Here is a 17,657-nt window from a genome sequence, read left to right as displayed (position 1 = left end):
AAGCATAGAAATCCTGCCTAGATTAGATCTTTGGTTATGGTTATTTGTTCATAGATCTGTCTGTGACTAGAACAAAAGCATACTATGTTTTTTAAAGGGAGTATATTGATCTTTAAAAGCCAAGGTGTGTTTGACCTTTAAAGCAACTCCAGAAGCATCTGGACTGACACAACAGAATATAACCCATAAAATATGTTCATCTCCAAGGAGTAGGGATAGTGTCCAATTCTCTCTTATGGAGATATAGGGTAATCAAATGCTTCTGAGTGTTTTATTGAGGGTGAAAAGGAACATATTTTTTTGAAAGAGAAAATAAATTATATATATATATATATATATATATATATATATATATATATATCCTATCTAATAAAAGAGTAATATGCAAATTGACCATCACTCCAACAAGCAAGATGGCTGCTCTCATGTGGTCACAAGATGGCCAGCAGGGGAGAGCAAGTTGGGAGGGTCCAGGCCTGCAGGGAAGAGCAATGGCATGAAGATTTCCATATATGAGCTGTTGTGGTGATTTCTCTGAAGTCTACATCAAGTTGTCCCATTTTAGCTTGCATGGCCTTGAAAAGGGCAGTTTTACTGATAGTTCTCAATGAACCCTAGCCATTGGATGGGATAATGAAAATGCTAGTTAAGAGGGTTGCAGCTACATATTTAAGAAAACTAAAAAAAATCAAGATCTGGTCCAGTTAGTAGGTGGGGAAAAACAAACATAACAACTCAAAAGATCATGAACAGCACTAGGCCCTAATGTCCACAAATGTATATTATAGTTTCTATTGATATTTTTTTTCTTTAAAATTACCCCTACCTCTTCCAAAGATAACAAAATTAAGACATTTATTTGTAAAACAAATTTAGTTTCTAAAATTAGACCCAATTATTTGTGTAAATCCAGCAAATAATAACCTCACAGGACTTTCTAAATATGCTTTACTGGAATTTTTCATAAGGAATCTTCAGATTTGTTGGGGAGCACAATAGATTTGGTTGGAAAGCTTGGAGGACATTCTAATAAAGGGAAGTGTGTGGAAGGCCACTTGCCCTGTTTATTGGAATTCTGACTTAGAGGAGATGTGGGGGATTCTCGAAACTGGCGCTTCTAATTATTCCTTCACCTTTCCAAGTAAGCCAGTATATACGCAGACCCCTAGGTGTTTACTGGAATCCTTATGATTAATCTCTGGATGCCATTGCCTAGAGGACAATGTATACACATGTGTCTTCTCAAGATTACTCACCCTACTTAGTGTATCCTATAAAATAAAAGCCTAATATGCTAAGTGTTCAGTTGTCCAGTCTTCCATTCAACCAATCAAAACATAATATGCTAATGATATGCTAAGGCCACTCAACTGCTCACTATGATGTGCACTGACCACGAGGGGGCAGACGATCAACTGGTCAACCAGTTGCTATGATGTGCACTTACCACCAGGGAGCAGATGCTTCAACTGGTATGTTAGCTTGCTGCTGGGGTCCAGCTGATTGGGACTGAGTGAGATGGGCTGGACATATCCTGGAGCCCTCCATGGCTGGCCAACCTCCCACATCTCTCCTCAGCCCCAATCGTGCACAGATGGGGTCCCATGGCCTGGTCTGTGCTAGCAATCTGGGACCCCTCAGGGGATGTCGGGGAGTTGGTTTTGACCTGATCCTGCTCAATGCAGGAGCTGCCCCCTGGTGGTCAGTGAGTTCCCACAGGGAGAGTGCTGCTCAGCCAGAAGCTGGGCTCACAGCTGGCAAGTGCAGGGGTGATGACAGGAGCCTCTCCTGCCTCCGTGGTAATGCTAAGGATGTCAGACTGCCAGCTTAGGGCTATGGGAAGTGGACCCAAGCCATCAGTCAGCCATCCTCTGAGGGCTCCTAGACTGCAAGAGGGTACAGGCTGGGCACTCTGTCCCCCAAGTGCACAAATTTCATGCGCTGGGCCTCTAATCTAAAGATAAAAATTCTTTCTTTTTTTTTAAATATTTTTTATTGATTTTTTACCAAGAGGAAAGGAGATGGATAGAGAGTTAGAAACATCGATGAGAGAGAATTATCAATAAGCTGCCTCTTGCACACCTCCTACTGGGGATGTGCCCCCAACCCAGGTACATGCCCTTGACCAGAATCGAACCCGGGACCCTTCAGTCAGCAGGCTGACGCTCTATCCACTGAGCCAAACTGGTTTTGGCTAAAGATAAAAATTCTAATAAAGGCCTAACATGGCAGGCAATAGAAGCTGCCCTGGCTGCTAAAGCCAGGGGCCTCTTAGCCCTCTCTTTCAAGGTCAAACTGTGTCTGAGTAATCTGTTCATCTATCGTTCAAGGGCTGCTGGCCCAGATTGAACTTAAAAAAGGCCTTTCAAGGCCAGAAAAAGATAAGCCACATACTTGTCATCAGACTTCACCTGTAATACTTATAGGTTGGGGTTAATTCCTCTCTTTTTGAGGTCCCCAATGTACCCTGAGTTTCTTTCTTTACATCTTTCAGTAAGAAATCTTCTATCCTTACCTGAAAAAAACTATTGAGAAATGTGTAAGCAATGTACCAGGCTGCCCCCATTCTCCCACCCCGCCAAGAGATTTCTACTGGCTTCCATAATCAATCGTAATTTCTTAAGGCTTTCTGATCATATCTGAGTTTGTGCATGTCTCCCATGAATATGGCATTCCAATAAAAAAGCCTTGTAATAGAGCTAGTTTCTATTGTACCCTGTAGTAAAGAGAACATATTCTTATTGAACTTTTAGAAACAAACATATTCCCATGAAAACAAAAGTACTTACTTGTTGAGAATTTCCAAAATTTGGAGGGATCAATTAAAAAGAAAAAAAAAAATGTTTCAATACTCATTACAAAAGTGTAATTTAGCAAATTGCTCTAAGTCACATGTGAGTTAAGAGGAAGAAAAATAAATTCCTTATGTCAGTAAAACAAAAGACTTAAATATCAGTAATATTTCAAATAAAAAGTCATAAAATTGTAACCCTTCTATCAGTTCATTCAGTCCTGTGTAATTAAACTTGTTCTGCTTGATTTCATTTTTCCCAGTGTTCTCCTGACTTTGCCTGATAACTGAGGGTAATGGGTCAGTGATAATTCTAAAAAGTTTATAGGGCTGTCTTTGTAGTGGGCCCCCTGGAAAATACCTGGACATTCTTTAGATTGTTGTTGACCAAACCTGGGATATTGACAGAATCCTGTCAATTACCTTCCTGCCTTGGGAGTGCGGAGATGTTCTTAGTTCCTGGCTTGTGTTTGTCAGGCAGGAAGGAGTGGGTGGGACCTGGCCCCTCCCAGGCTCCTTGTTTTTCCTGTGAACCCCCGCCCCCCTTTGTGTATTGGAGAATAAATAGTGTGCTGTGTGGCTCAGGGGTTGTCAGTCTCTCCAGCAGACGAGGTCTGCGACCCACCTGGGGCCCAGCTTAAACCTATTTCTGCATCAACTCTCTTCATTTCTTTATTTCTCAATCCCTGGCTGCCTCTACGAACAACCAATTTCATCTCTCTTTCCGTGCTGGCCACGGAGAAGGGAGATCCCCGGCCGTGTCTGGCCCTTGCAGTCTTGAACATTCATATGATTTTCTCAGTGAAGGGGGTGCCTAAATTATTAGATATTTTGGAAAGTGGCTCAGCAGTTAGTGTTGACCACTGCATCAAAGGGTTGTGGGTTCAATATTTGGTCAAGAGCATGTACCTAGGGTACAGGTTGATCCCTGGCCCCGGTTGGAGTGCATGAGGGAGGCAACCAATCAACGTGTCTCTCTCATATCAATGTCTTTCTCCCTCCCTCTCTCTCTCTCTCTCTCTCTCTCTCTCTCTCTCTCTCTCTTTATCTCTCTCTTTTTATCTCTCTCTCTTTTGCCCTCCCTCCTCTCCCACTTCCACTCTTTCTAAAAACCAATGGAAAAAATATCCTAGGTTTAGAATTAACTAAAAAAAAAGAAGAAAAAAAAAAAGGAATTTCGGTAAGTGCAGTACTTGCATCTTCCAACAGACATAAAGCAACAATCATTTGAAACTGCTTGAAATCTGGCTGAATGGAAGTCCTACAAGCAGAGAATTTAGACATTCCAATGCTTATAATCTTTTTTTTTTTTTAATCTCTAGGGATATTTTTTTATATATATTTTATTGATTTTTTACAGAGAGGAGGAGAGAGGGATAGAGAGCTAGAAACGTCGATGAGAGAGAAACATGGACCAGCTGCCTCCTGCACATCCCCCACCGGGGATGTGCCCGCAAGCAATGTACATGCCCTTAATGGGAATCGAACCTGGGACCTTTCAGTCCACAGACTGACGCTCTACCAATGAGCCAAACTGGTTTTGGCCAATACTTATAATCTTATCATCAATCCTTATATTTCCATATTCTTTTAACCCAACTGTAGCCTGAGTTGGGGCTTCACCAATGGGTTTTGGTATCAGTGCTTGGATTCTCATATCAAAGAGTCCTGGAAATCACTCTTGTCTATCTCCTGACCATTTGGCCCACTCTGGAGTAAAAAGGCTTTTGGGCCTCCAGTGAGGGGGCAAGCCAAGGGACCCTAGCCCTGGTATCAATTTTAACTCAATGTAACCATCCTTACTATTGTCTTAGCGATTCCTGGTCAGGTTTCTTATTGCAATCTCCTTTTCCAGTCTTATGAATTTCTCCTCATTCTGGTAACAGAGCAGAGTTGTTTGGGGAACTTTAATCTTTGGGACCAACAGGATTATGTAAATACTATACGTAAGGTTGGCCCATTCAGCCTATATAAGTACTGTACTACATCCTTCTTTTAACCCAGTGTCCCTTTTCTTTATCCCATTTTTCTAATTGACAAATACCTCATGATAGTCATTGTAATTTTAGATTATACTTTCCTTAAGGGATGGCAAGAGTTTGGTGGGCCTCCAGCCATAAATGGAGTTCAGACCATGTTTCTGTCTGGCAATATTTTGAAGCTTCCAGCCTGCCAATTATTATACTAAGCTCAGTTCTCAGGACATAAAATGTTCAGGTTGTCTTTTGGTAAAATCTCACCATTATTTTTCTTTCAATTTTCTTCTTCTAAAGTGCAAGACACTTGTACTTCCAGTGTCCTGATATTTTACAGTATTTGAAAATGTCTGGAGGCAAATAGAAAAAGGTCTGAGTAGACTCTGATTTTTGTGTTAATTTCTGTCCTTTCATCTTAATAAGACAACCTTAATGACTACTATGATAACAACATGAGGGCTCTTTAATATCATTTTTCTATTTTTTCCAATTAAAAGTTTTTCCAATTAAAAAGATCCATTGTCTGGCTTAGGATCTATAGCAACTCAAATTAGTACTGTGGATGCAAAAGGCATGCCCAAGGGGAAAGGCAGAAAGAAAATCCTCACAAAATAAAGGGTCCTCCAAGAGTGAGTCTAAGAAAGATAGGGAGCCCGGTGTTTAAACAGCTATCCCAACACAGAGATAATCACATGCTTTCTCCCTGAGACCAGGACTGGGAGGAACAAGACAGACAGAGAAATGTCCCTTGAGAGTCTCTCATGGCCAGATAGAGAGCAAGGGAAACCTTGACAAGTGCACCCTGGATGGTAGAAGCCAGAGAGAAAATTCTCACTAGCATTAGGCCAACTATTCAGGACATACAACAAGATGAAAGGAGAGAAACAGAACAAAGACAGAAAACAAAAACAAAACCCACAAACCCAGGAATACTTGTACCAGGTAACCAACAGTCACTGGTTTCACAAATATTTTCTTCTGATAATCAAATTTTTGAAAAAAGAAAAGGATTCTCACAGTATCTGCTTCTACCCGATCCTGCCGAGAGACCTGAGCACGAGTGGTATGGTAAGAACCCTTCCTTACCTTCCGCTGGCCTGTGTCCGAGGCCCCAGGATCTCCTCATCTGCGGCACTGCGTGGGGACGTGCAGAGTTCCAGCCAGTGAGTGTATCTGCTCACCGCGCCACACTGCAGGACGAATAAACTTTCCTCCACCCCCAAAGGTTCTTCTGGCTGGTCTAATAATCAAACAGACATGAGCTAGATTAGCAAGAGAAGATAATCAAACGTAATACATAGATATGTGTGGGAACCCTGAATATATGAGTCAGAGACCTCACATACTTAAGAAGTTTTTAGAACAAAGAATGAGCATAAATCAGGCTGGTCACAAGCAAACTAGTCCTTGTGGTAGTAGAAATAACAAAAAGAAATATCCCAAAGTCAAGAAAATTTTGGAGCCATAAATGACAAGGGACAAAGGAATTACTCTCTGATAATACAATCAGGATTTCATCAAGGAAATCGCATAGCAGGCAAAGTTTAAAATTTCTATCTGGTAGGATTTGATCCTTGCTTTGAAGAATGACATCTTTGCTATTCCTATTCTTTCAATTTTGGGGGAAGCCAGCTATACTTACTACTATAATACTTTACTCTTCCATTTTTTGAATGGGACTTTATAATATTAGGTGCACGAGTGTATAGAGGGAAGAAGTGTGCACCTGAATATTTGGGAATGGACTGCAAGTTTTCAGCTCCTACAGTAGATGGCCATCAGTCAAAGGCCACATTCCCAGCTTAGTTTTCAACTAGATGTGGGCAAGTTATTAGTTCTATTCAATGATATGTGAAAATAAGTGATATGTAATTCTCCCAGTTATTCCTTTAATAGGACTTCATGTGCACAATATGTCTGCTCCCCTTCCAAACACACACACACACACACACACGCACATATTGGGTCTAGTAATAATTAATGTCATTTTTAAACATTCGTTTAAAATCTTGCTTGGCGTTGACTTGAATTGACATAACCTTCAAACACGTGGTATCTACAGAACGTGTGAAGTGCAATTAACAAGTTTTGCTTGAAAAGGTTTGTGTTTGGTTTGGTTTTTGTTGCAAAACTAGAGCTAAGAAGATGGCGGATGAAGAGCATATTCGGCACTGCATGCTTTACGAGTTCCAATTAGGAAGAAAAGCAAGTGAGGCTGCAAAAAACATCTGTAGTGCTCTTGGTCAAGATGCAGTTAGCGCCAGAAAATGCCAGCGTTGGTTTGAGAAATTTCGCCAGGGAAATTTTTCGTTAGATGACAAGAGTGGTCGAGGCCGTGTGTCCAATTTTGATCAAGAAGCTCTTCAAGCTCTTTTGGTGCAAAATCCTCAAATTACCCAACAAGAGCTTGCAACAACTTTAAATTGTTCACAAAAAACAATTTCCAATCAATTGCGTGCACTTGGCAAAGTCCAAAAGTTTGGAAAATGGGTTCCTCATGAGTTGACAGACAACAACTGTAATCAAAGAGTCACAATTTGCAGTTCGCTCCTCTCTCGTCAAAACCGTTTGCCGTTTTTAGAGCAAATTGTTACTGGAGATGAACAATGGGTGCTGTATGTTAATTTGAAAAGGTGGCCTCAATGGTTGGACAAAAATGAGGCTCCGCAGCCCACGCCAAAACCTGACTTGCATGCAAAAAAAGTGATGTTGTGTGTTTGGTGGAATTTTAAAGGAATTCTTCATTATGAACTTTTACCATCTAACCAAACCATTACAAGTGCAGTGTATAGTGCCCAATTGGAAAGGTTAGCCCAAGCTTTAAGAGAAAAAGAACCCGCGGAAGGGCGTAATTCTTCACCACGATAACGCACAACCGCATACTGCAAGAATCACTGCTGAAAAACTGCACCAGTTGGAATGGGAAGTTCTTCCTCAACCTGCATATTCTCCTGATATTGCCCCTTCTGATTACCATTTGTTTCGTTCTTTGCAAAACTTTCTTCTTGGAAAAAAATTTAATAAAGAAGAATGCCTCAAAAATGCATTGACCGAATTTTTTGCATCAAAATCACAAGAATTTTACAACAGAGGGATTAAAATGCTTCCTGAGCATTGGGCACAAGTAGTAGAAAACAACGGCAACTATACTGTTGATTAAATTTTGTTGTATTGTTTAAATAAATTCGATTTAAAAAAGTATTAGAAAACAACATTAATTATTACTAGACCTAATATATGGCAGATGGTAATGCGTAGAGTACCAAGGATGACAAAACTGAAGTGCTATTTCCTATCTTTACCTTAAATACAAGGAAGAAAGGGAGAGCGAGAGAGAATTCTTTCTTGTTTACACTGCTATACTTTGGGTATCTTGAGTTTGGATTAAAAATATATAAGCACAGTTTACATAATAATAGATTAAAATGACTATTTTTCTTAAAATCTAACATTACTTACAAAATTGAAGCAGAGGTTCAAACTGACTATTTCTGTATGAATAGAACAAAGTATTGATATTCCAAAAATTTAGAATAAAAATTTAATTGTTCTCAAATAATTATTTTCAGAAAATATTTATAATGAAGAGTTTATCTATTGAATGTTGAGGCCAGTAATTATTACAGTGATTCCAATAAACATTCTGTCATAGGTTCACATATTAAACATTCTGTCATAGATTCACATAGTTTGGTATAAAGCTGAGAAATAATGGTCATACATAATTTGAAATGTGATTTTATGAAATCTAGACATCTATTCTAGGAAGCAATAGCAACTAAAAACTATCTTAGATCATTAAGTGTATATAAATTTAATGTTTAGAGTACAAAGTGCTCACAAAAATAGAGGATTGATTTCAAATGGATTTTAGACTTTTTTTCTCAGCTTAATAAGACAGGCTGAGAAAATTCCTCTATTAAAAAAAAATAAAAACACAATCAAGACACATATTACTCCTCCATCCTTAAACTGATTAGAGTAAATTGCTTGTGTTTCTCAAATCCAAGCTTAATATGCATCTTTTTTCCTCTTTGGAAAAGATAAGAAAATTCTCACTGCCTGTGGCTCATAGGGTTGCCAGGGTGAGAGAAGAGCTGAGATATGAAGCTTAAGGAGTTGAGACCAGACCCTCTTGAAAGTTTAAAGAACATTTGTTGCCCAGCCAGCATGGCTTAATGGTTGAGCATCAACTTATGAACCAAGACATCATGGTTCGATTCCTAGTCAGGGCACATGCCCAGGTTGGGGGCTGGATCCCCATTGTGGGGTGTGCAGGAGGCAGTTGATCAATGATTTTCTCTCATCATTGACATTTCTATCTCTCTCTCTTTTCCTCTCTGAAATCAATAGGATGAAATTAAAAGAAAATGTGTCGAAGTTAACAGATTGGCTTTTGGCTAATTTGACTTACTAATTGTTATGCTTTACTGTACCATCTATAATTAGAATTTGAATGTAAGGATAGTGATAAACTGGAACTATATTGTGGACATTTGAGATATAAAGATATGTGAATACTTTCAGGATTCGGGGATCATTGAGCTACAACCACAGGATACAGTGGCCATGGACACTGATGATATTTTCCTTGTGAGTCTACTTTTACCTTTTTTGGATTTAAGTTATTCACATATTCTTAATATCTTCTGTTGTTCTGAAATTGCATTGCTTTTTATCTCAACAAATTTTGAGTCATATACAGGGTGAGGTAAAAAGAGGTTTACAGTTTTTTGTATGGAAATTATACAATAATTAATAAATGATACTACAAGAATAAATTGATTTGCATACTCACAACTGTAAACCTACTTTTGCTCCACCCTGTATCACTTCCTGCCTTGTATAAAATTGGCATGTATATATTTTTACTTTCCTATTATATTATCGAGTCTGTGTTTTATTCACATTTTATTGCTTTTTTAACATACTAAGCACCGATATGTTTATTTTAAGATTTCATTGTTAATAGATCTTGATTCTGGGGCTGGGCCTTATTGTATTTGAACACACTTATTACATTGTTTTTACTAAATATATACATTCACAAAAAAGTTTTTTTTTAAATTACTGACCTTTATTTTTTTACTCATTTTGTTGTTCTCTGGAGCCAAATAAATACAGCAAGGAATAAAATTCCTATTTTGTCTCATAAAAAATTCAACACATTTTTAAAATGCCTCCCTTTTTCTATTATTTTGTTTGAATATATTATTTTTGAAACATAATTTATATTCAGTGAAATGTATAGATCTTAAGTGTACAGTTTGATGAGTTTTGAAAAATACCTATACCTATAAAACCCAGAGTCCAGATATAGGTCATTTTCATTTTCCCAGGGAAAATGGCATCACGCCTCTCCCAAGAAATTCCCACCTCTGTTCCTAAACACGATTACTGTGCTAAATTCTATCCCCATAGATTAGTTCCTCCTTTGTAGATATTCTTGATTATGCCAGGAAACTGTGAGGAGTCTTTAATTTGGCTCTGGCATGCAAGTGATTTTATTTTATTACTGGCTCAGCTTGATCCTATCCAGCTTGGTTACAGTAGGGGATGGATCAGCCTTGTTTTTGAGCCCTGGCAATTCTGGATTTTCAGCTGAATTCCTATGGTGCTCAAGAAGGCTTTTCCTCTCTGGCTGGTGAAGTTGATAATGTGGTTTAGCACTGCAATGCCTGAACCTTTGATAGGTTTGTAGCATTATATAGCAATGTGCCAGTCTGAAGTGTCTCTCCATGCATGGAGAGCTTAACATTTGAACAAAGACTGGAGAGGACACTGACAGATTGGAAGAGTTATCTGTCCAGCCATCTTCTCTCTGGTAGCCTTCCTTCCCTGAAAATAGCAGGAGGCAGCCGATCAATGATTCTCTCTCATCACGGATGTTTCCTTGGTGGTCTAGAAATTCAATCTTTAGTTCTTTTACTCAAGGAATTGCTGTTCTGTGTTTGGACTCCACTTCTTAAATTAGACAGTGATCCCTAACAAAAAGCCAGAATAATCCAAGGTAGATCTCATTTTTATGTATTTGCTTCCAGTTAATAATCACACTCCAGAGTTCTATGTTTTCCAATTTTGTCCAATTTTGTAATTACACATAGCATAATTGTAAATTTGATGAAAATTACTCTATCGTGGCCAGAACTGATAGTCCTATATCAAATTAATTTTTACTTACATTTTTTGACATCCCATTTCAGTTTATTAGCCTCTCTTTAAAGATAGAATAATGTATTCCACAAAAATCATTTATGGATATTTTAGGATCAAATAAAATAATCTTTGAAAAAATATGTCTCTCCACAAGCGATTTAATTTCAGAGTAATTACAATCTTCACTTTTTAATATAATGATTATCCTAATTTTTTACAAACATACACATTGTAGGTAACATTGACTTAAGTAAAGATGAGCTTGAAGTTCTAAAAATATATATATAATCCAGGGGAGAATAGATGCTCCTCATTTTTTCTTGAACTTTCCCAATAAGTACCCTCTGTAATATTTTCACATTTTTTACAGTTATTTATTTTAGAGATGCATTAGTGGTTTGTATATATGTATATTTGGCAAAGGAGTCTGTACTGGTACATAGCAAATATAAAATACATTTAAGATGTTACATTTTATCTTCTAATTGAATGCACATAGTGAATAATTATGTTGAGAGTGATTAAAATATAATGATCCCTCCTCACTTCAGTCTTTGAGCAAAACTGAGAGTTAGGAATGAACACTGTGTTAGTTCTATCTGCAGTTGTGGCCTGTACATAGTTATACCCTGCTTAAAAATTCTGTAATGAATGTCTCCATTTGTCTGAGAACTGGAAACATTTATTTAAATTTGAATATTTGGTCTGCTTAATTTCAGATGTTAATATTTGAAAGAATTGCATTTTATGGCTTTGCAACTGAATTTTCTTTATATCCATTTTCTATAAACAACTCTAATTGAGGACAAATTTAAAGAAAAATAAATGTAATTCACATATTTAACATATTTGAATAGGATATTATATTTAGAGATGGGTTATAAGTAGAGACATTAATATTGCCAAAGGGTCACAAGTAATCTTGTCCCCCTCAGTCTTCCTCCTTTCAGATAAGTTACTGGTTTATTGCAAGCATCCATCCAAATCCTTACAAATGAGTGCAGTATATATTTCTATAATGCATTGTGAACTGACACTACAGAGAAGCTGTAATTTAAGCAAAACAACAGATAAGTAATTTTGAATAATCCAAACATTTTTGGTTCATATTTCAAGAAAGACAGACATAATACAACAGCATGCATCCTATATAATAAAAGCCTAATATGCTAAGTGTCCAGTCAACCAATAGGCTGTTCAAATAATCAAAAGGTAATATGCTAATGATATCCTAAGGCTGCTCAACCACTTGCTATGACATGTACTGACCACTAGGGGGCAGATGATCCAACCTGTAGGTTAGTTTGCTGCTGGGGTCTAGCTAATTGGGATTGAGCAAGATGGGCTGGACATGTCCTGGAGCCCTCCTGCAGTTCCTCCCCTGCTGGCCAACCTTCCACATCCCTCCCCAGCTCTAATTGTGCACCAGTGGGTTCCCATGGGCTGGCCTGTGCTCTCTAGTAATCCAGAACCCCTTGGGGGAAGTTGAAGAGCAGTTTCAGCGCAATCCTGAAGGCCAGGCTGAGGAATCCCATGATGCACGCCTCTAATATTTAAATGTTTGAATCGAGAATTCTATTCTTGATCTCATCAACTATTTAAAACTGTAGTACCTTAGTAAAGTAAGAGTGAGACTCATTGATGCATTTGTGATATACTAAGTGCTGCACAAAATATATTTTACATTATTTATCTCAAGTCAGCCTGTAATTTCACATACTTTACAGTTATTTATTTTAGAGATGCAGTAGTGGTTTGTATATTGTAACAACTATACTCAAATAGACAAGTAGCTCTCAGGATATAATAAATGATTATGATTAAGACTTTCAATTCTTTCAGAAAATTATTAGTTTACAGTTTAAGTGGACTTTGGTATTCTAAATACGTTTTACTTTTGAACATTGAGTAAATTCTTATTGCTGACAAAAATAAAAATGTGCTGGAAATATTTATAATCTCAGGCAAAATCACAAAAGTTCCCCATCTGTTTCTACATAGAAAATGGATCAATTTACTGGAGTCAAACTTTATTACCTCTCTAATTCCACATACATTTTCACTAGGCAAAATTGTCCTTTCTCTACTGAAGAATTTTTTTTTTATATCTCTTCTAATTTCCTACTCTTTTTTCAGCTTCTCCATATGCTTTTTATAGGCCAAGGTTTTTGTAATTTCAGATATATTCTTAGTAATCATAGGGAGATACAAGTTTCCATAGCTATCTGATTTTGCATATCATACAATTGTATGGTTTCAAATGTTATTTAAATACAATTATAAATGAACTTTATTAAAAGTCAAAACAAAAACTATATAGTGTTATATAAAACTGGCTTACTTTTCTATCAAATCCCCTTATGCTTTTGTCTATTTTGTTTTAATTCTGCAATCTCTGAACAATTGTGTTGCTAATTTTCCCAGACAATAAGCTATTTCGATAGGTTACTGACACAGAAAAAGATTGAGTTCTAATGCTATTAAAGAAAGGGAAGCAGGGCATTTTTTTTTGGCTTGAATAGTACTCTGGGTTTTAGAATTTCTTAACTTGGATGCTAATGAATGGAGGTCTGCTTTGTTTCAGATGGAAGCAAGCATGTTTCCAGCTATTCTAGAGCACCACCTTCTGGAAATGAAATACTTCTCTAAATGCACAAAGCAGCTCATTTTGATTGGTAGAATCATGGTTTTGCACTGAGAAGAATCATGCCTCATGAGCTATATGACTCTATTAAGCAAACATTACATTCCTCACCACCTTCAGGGGTTAGAGTTAAAGATGTGGGACAAATGCAGGATAAATGAAATATATATTTTTGACTGCTATATGAGGAATAACATTCTGTCAAGTTTACTTTTTTTTTTTTTTTTTTACTTGTTAAAATTAAAGGACAAAGTTGTTCTGCTTCTATAATTCGTGGCATTTGGGGTAATAGTGCATAGAAATATGTAACACTATTGTTAAAACCATTAAGGACAAGCTAAGCCTTAGCAGTTCCAGTTAATATGTTCTAAGGCTAAGAATGAATATACATTTTATTGCCATAAGACATAAAATAATCGGCCTTTTTCTTTCTAATTTGTAATTAAACCTGTAATCAACTAGAGTTCAGATTTAAGCCTAGGGCATTCTATGTTTTCCACCTTCAAGTACGTATTTTCAGTAATTGGTGTTTTCAACGAATTCTGCCTTAATAACATTCTTGGGAATGTTTATATGCCTCACTGTCCTGTGACTGGTAATCTGCACATCATCTGTTTTAGCAACATTCATATATTTCAAAGATCATGACTCTCTCATATGCCCTTCCTTTTAAGCCCAGTTGGGGTGCCTTAGTAACTCCACTTAGTTGGGTCCCCTGGTTTTATTCCCACCCCCCTGGTCCCAGTCCCTGTATATCTAGCTTACCTCTGTCTCCTCAACTTAATAGTATATCAGTTATTAGCAATTTTAACATATTTATTTCTTAAAAACATCACTCACTGTAGGAACATCTTTTCTTGGAGGGCGGGGGGACAGAGACTGGCAGACCAAATTTTTGAGCACATGTGCCTTCCAAAGAGAGCAATACCCATAGCAATAGAAAAATAGCAGATTGATTACATTTTCTAGGATAAAATCCAACAGCCTCTGAGTCTATTAGGTGCCAGATACTGTTGTGTGTGCTTAGTTTACAGATACTGTGTGCTGCAGTCCTAATAACCAAAAGCACCCCATCAAGTCAGGAAGATTTACATAAAAATAATTGGTCAGAACCATTTTATTGGATTTATTACTATACTTAAAATGCAGTAGTACAGAGGGGGAAAATGAGGAAAACTTGCAAATAAACAAAATTCTCTTGCTTAGTAAATTTAAAACAACTACATATTGAGTCAGAGCAAAGATAAAATAAATCACCTCAATGAATTAGATGACAAGAGCAAGACATTTCCCAAGGTGTTGTCTTTATATATAATACTAGAGGCCCAGTACATAAAAATTTGTGAACATGGGGGTGGGGGGCAGTCCCTCAGCCCAGCTTGCGCCCTCTTACAGTCCAGAACTCCTCAGGGGATGTCCACCTGCCAGTTTTGGGCTTAGACCCACTCCCCAGGGGTTCGGGCCTAAGCTGGCAGTCAGACATCCCTCTGGAAGCCTGGGAGCCCTTGAAGATGTCTGACTGAAAGCTTAAGCTCGCTCCCCACAGTCAGTCGGACATCCTTAGTGCTTGTGGCTGAGCGAAAGTCCCCCTGTAGGAGTGCACTGACCACCAGGGGGCAGCTCCTGCATTGAGTGTGTTCCCCTTGGTGGTCAGTGCACGTCATAGCTACCAATCATTCTCAGTTGTTCCACTGAGAATGGGTCAATTTGCATATTACCCTTTAATTACATAGGATATGACTTACATGAATAAAGAATGTGATAATTTTAAGCGTTATTAATATGCACAAAATACCAGCCATTGACTAAAGTTGAGGAACCTCTTTTAATTTTGCCCTTGTTAGTAAAGCTTAGTTAGGTTGCAAGTTGGTTTTAGAGGGGGAAGAGGAAAGAGAGAGAAAGACCTGACTGGCAAGACCATCAACCTTGAGGTTGAGCCCAATAACATCACTGAGAATGTCAAAGCTGAAATCCAAGACAAGGAGGGCATCCTACCTGAACAGCTAGAGAACGGCTGCACTCTCACAGACTACAACTTTCAGAAAGTGTCCACCCTGCACTTGGTGCTTCATCTGAGGGGTGGTATCGTCAGACCCTCCCTCCACCAGCTTTCCCAGAAGTACAACTGTCATAAGATGATCTGTCACAAGTGTCCCTCCCACCTGCATCCACGTACTGTCAACTGCCATAAGAAGACTTGTGACCATACCAACAACCTGTGTCCTAAAAAGGAGGTCAAATAAGGCCCCTTTACTACCTCCTTGGGTCTACAGGGAAGCCTTCTATCTGAACTCTGAACCCTGTGGCCATGAGTCTCAATAAAACTTCTCTTGTGTTGATTGGAAAAAAATTAAGAGGTATAGTTGACTTCAGACACTGCTTGACCTCCGATTCCAATGCTATTCATCAGAACTTGGTTTTCTTTTTTTTCCCGTTCCAAGTTTTCTTTCCTCTATGTCTGTTCCAGTCTCATGTCCTTGGTAGCTCTTACATAACCCTGCCACAGTTAACAATCCAGGGAGTTCATTTCTGCTTCTATTCTCACTTGTTTGAAGTTCACTGATTGATTGTACTTGTTAGGCACGCCACACAGGCCCACACATCTCAAAAGAGATGTCCACACATCTTGGGAGAAGAGTCTGGAGCCTTTTGAGTTTTATGATGTCTAAATCTGATCTTTATGGATCTCTAGTACAGGAAGATAGCAGATAGATATACCCCTCCCCATCCCCAAATCTGTTTTGGAAACGGAGTTTATGAGATTTCCCACTGAGACATCAAGAAAAACACTGGCACATAAAAAGCTGTGAGAAGTCCTGCAGTGAGGAAGCACATTTCTAGAATTTATTAATTACACATTACGTTTTACAGAGCAAATCACTTTTATCAGCCCATTGCAATATAACTTAAGAAATTTTGAGATAGACAATCTCCAACACAATAGTGAGTGATTCTCATCATTTTAGTCTATTGCCATTAAATACTCAAATTAGAATATTCCTCTTTTCCTGCTGTAGAGTTGTGTAAGAAATTTATTTAATTTGAATTTCTATATCAGCCAGCCTTCGGGGAGAGAATGTGCTAGTTTTGTCCAGTAGAAATTTCCAGTCTGATGACAGTCATATTGCCAATGGTAACTTACTAAATTACCCTCCACTTTTTATGTTAAATAGAGGCCCTCAGCCTGGGTTCCCTTGGCCTGGCCTGTGGGGATCAGGCTGAAAGTAGCTCCCTGACATCCTTTTAGGAGTCCCAGATTATGAGAGGGTGGTTCTTGGGTGATGCACCAGAGAATCAGGCTCCCTCCTCTCTGGTTCTGTGTGTGTCACCCAAGAACCACAGCTGCCAAGTCACCACAGCTTGGCAGCTTCTACGTTGAGCACATGCCCTCTGGTGGTCAGTGCATGTCACAGCTAAAGTTGGGACATCTGCCCCTTGGTGGTCATTGCATGTCATAGCTACCAGTTGGATAGTTGGACAGTTGCTTAGGCTTTTATATGTACATAGATGTGACAGAAAGCTGCAAAAGTTTTAAGAGGAAGCCTAACAATTTTATATAACCAGAGGCCCGGTGCATGAAAATTCATGCACTGGAGTCGGGGGGGGGGGGGAGGGAGGATGTCCCTCAGCTCAGCCTGTCCCCTTTCAGAGTCCAGGAGCCTTCAGGGGCAAGAGGTGACTGGGCAATCAGGGGAAGGCGACCTCATCACACCTCTGCTGCTGCTACTGCCAGCAGTGCAAGCCTCAGCTGGCCCTTGTTACATGAGCCTTGGGCAACCTTGGATGGCTGGGCAGGTGCCATCCGAGTCTTGACTGTACCTTGGGCCAGCCGTGGGTGGATGAGCAGCCACCATCTGAGGCCTGCCTGTACCTGGGGCTGGCCCTGGGCAGGTGGGGGCTGAGAGGACTGGGAGACTCCAGAGCAGGTGCACAGCAAAGCTGAGGGGATTGGGTGCTGTCATCTTGTGGCTGTGGGTGCTGCCATCTTGGTGTACACAATGATACTGCAACCGACTGAGCCACCAGGCCTGGGCTGCAGTGTCTTTTTAAATAAATGTTTGTTATTAAAAGGGTATTGTAGGTGTCTCCT

General features: G+C 38.9%; 1 protein-coding gene across 1 annotated transcript in view; it reads left to right on the top strand.

Moving 5' to 3' along the window:
- LOC118728676 (ubiquitin-60S ribosomal protein L40-like) overlaps positions 1 to 15,810 on the top strand; it is a 28,239-nt gene extending 12,429 nt beyond the window's left edge. The window contains exon 2 of the mRNA XM_036455437.1: positions 15,417 to 15,810. Coding sequence (XP_036311330.1) covers positions 15,417 to 15,810 — 394 coding nt within the window. The remainder of the gene's footprint in view (positions 1 to 15,416) is intronic.
- Positions 15,811 to 17,657: the final 1,847 nt, after the last annotated feature.

This window comes from Pipistrellus kuhlii, unplaced genomic scaffold, assembly GCF_014108245.1.
Source record: "Pipistrellus kuhlii isolate mPipKuh1 unplaced genomic scaffold, mPipKuh1.p scaffold_m20_p_3, whole genome shotgun sequence".
Lineage (NCBI taxonomy): Eukaryota > Metazoa > Chordata > Mammalia > Chiroptera > Vespertilionidae > Pipistrellus > Pipistrellus kuhlii.
This window is presented reverse-complemented; position numbering and strand designations above follow the sequence as displayed.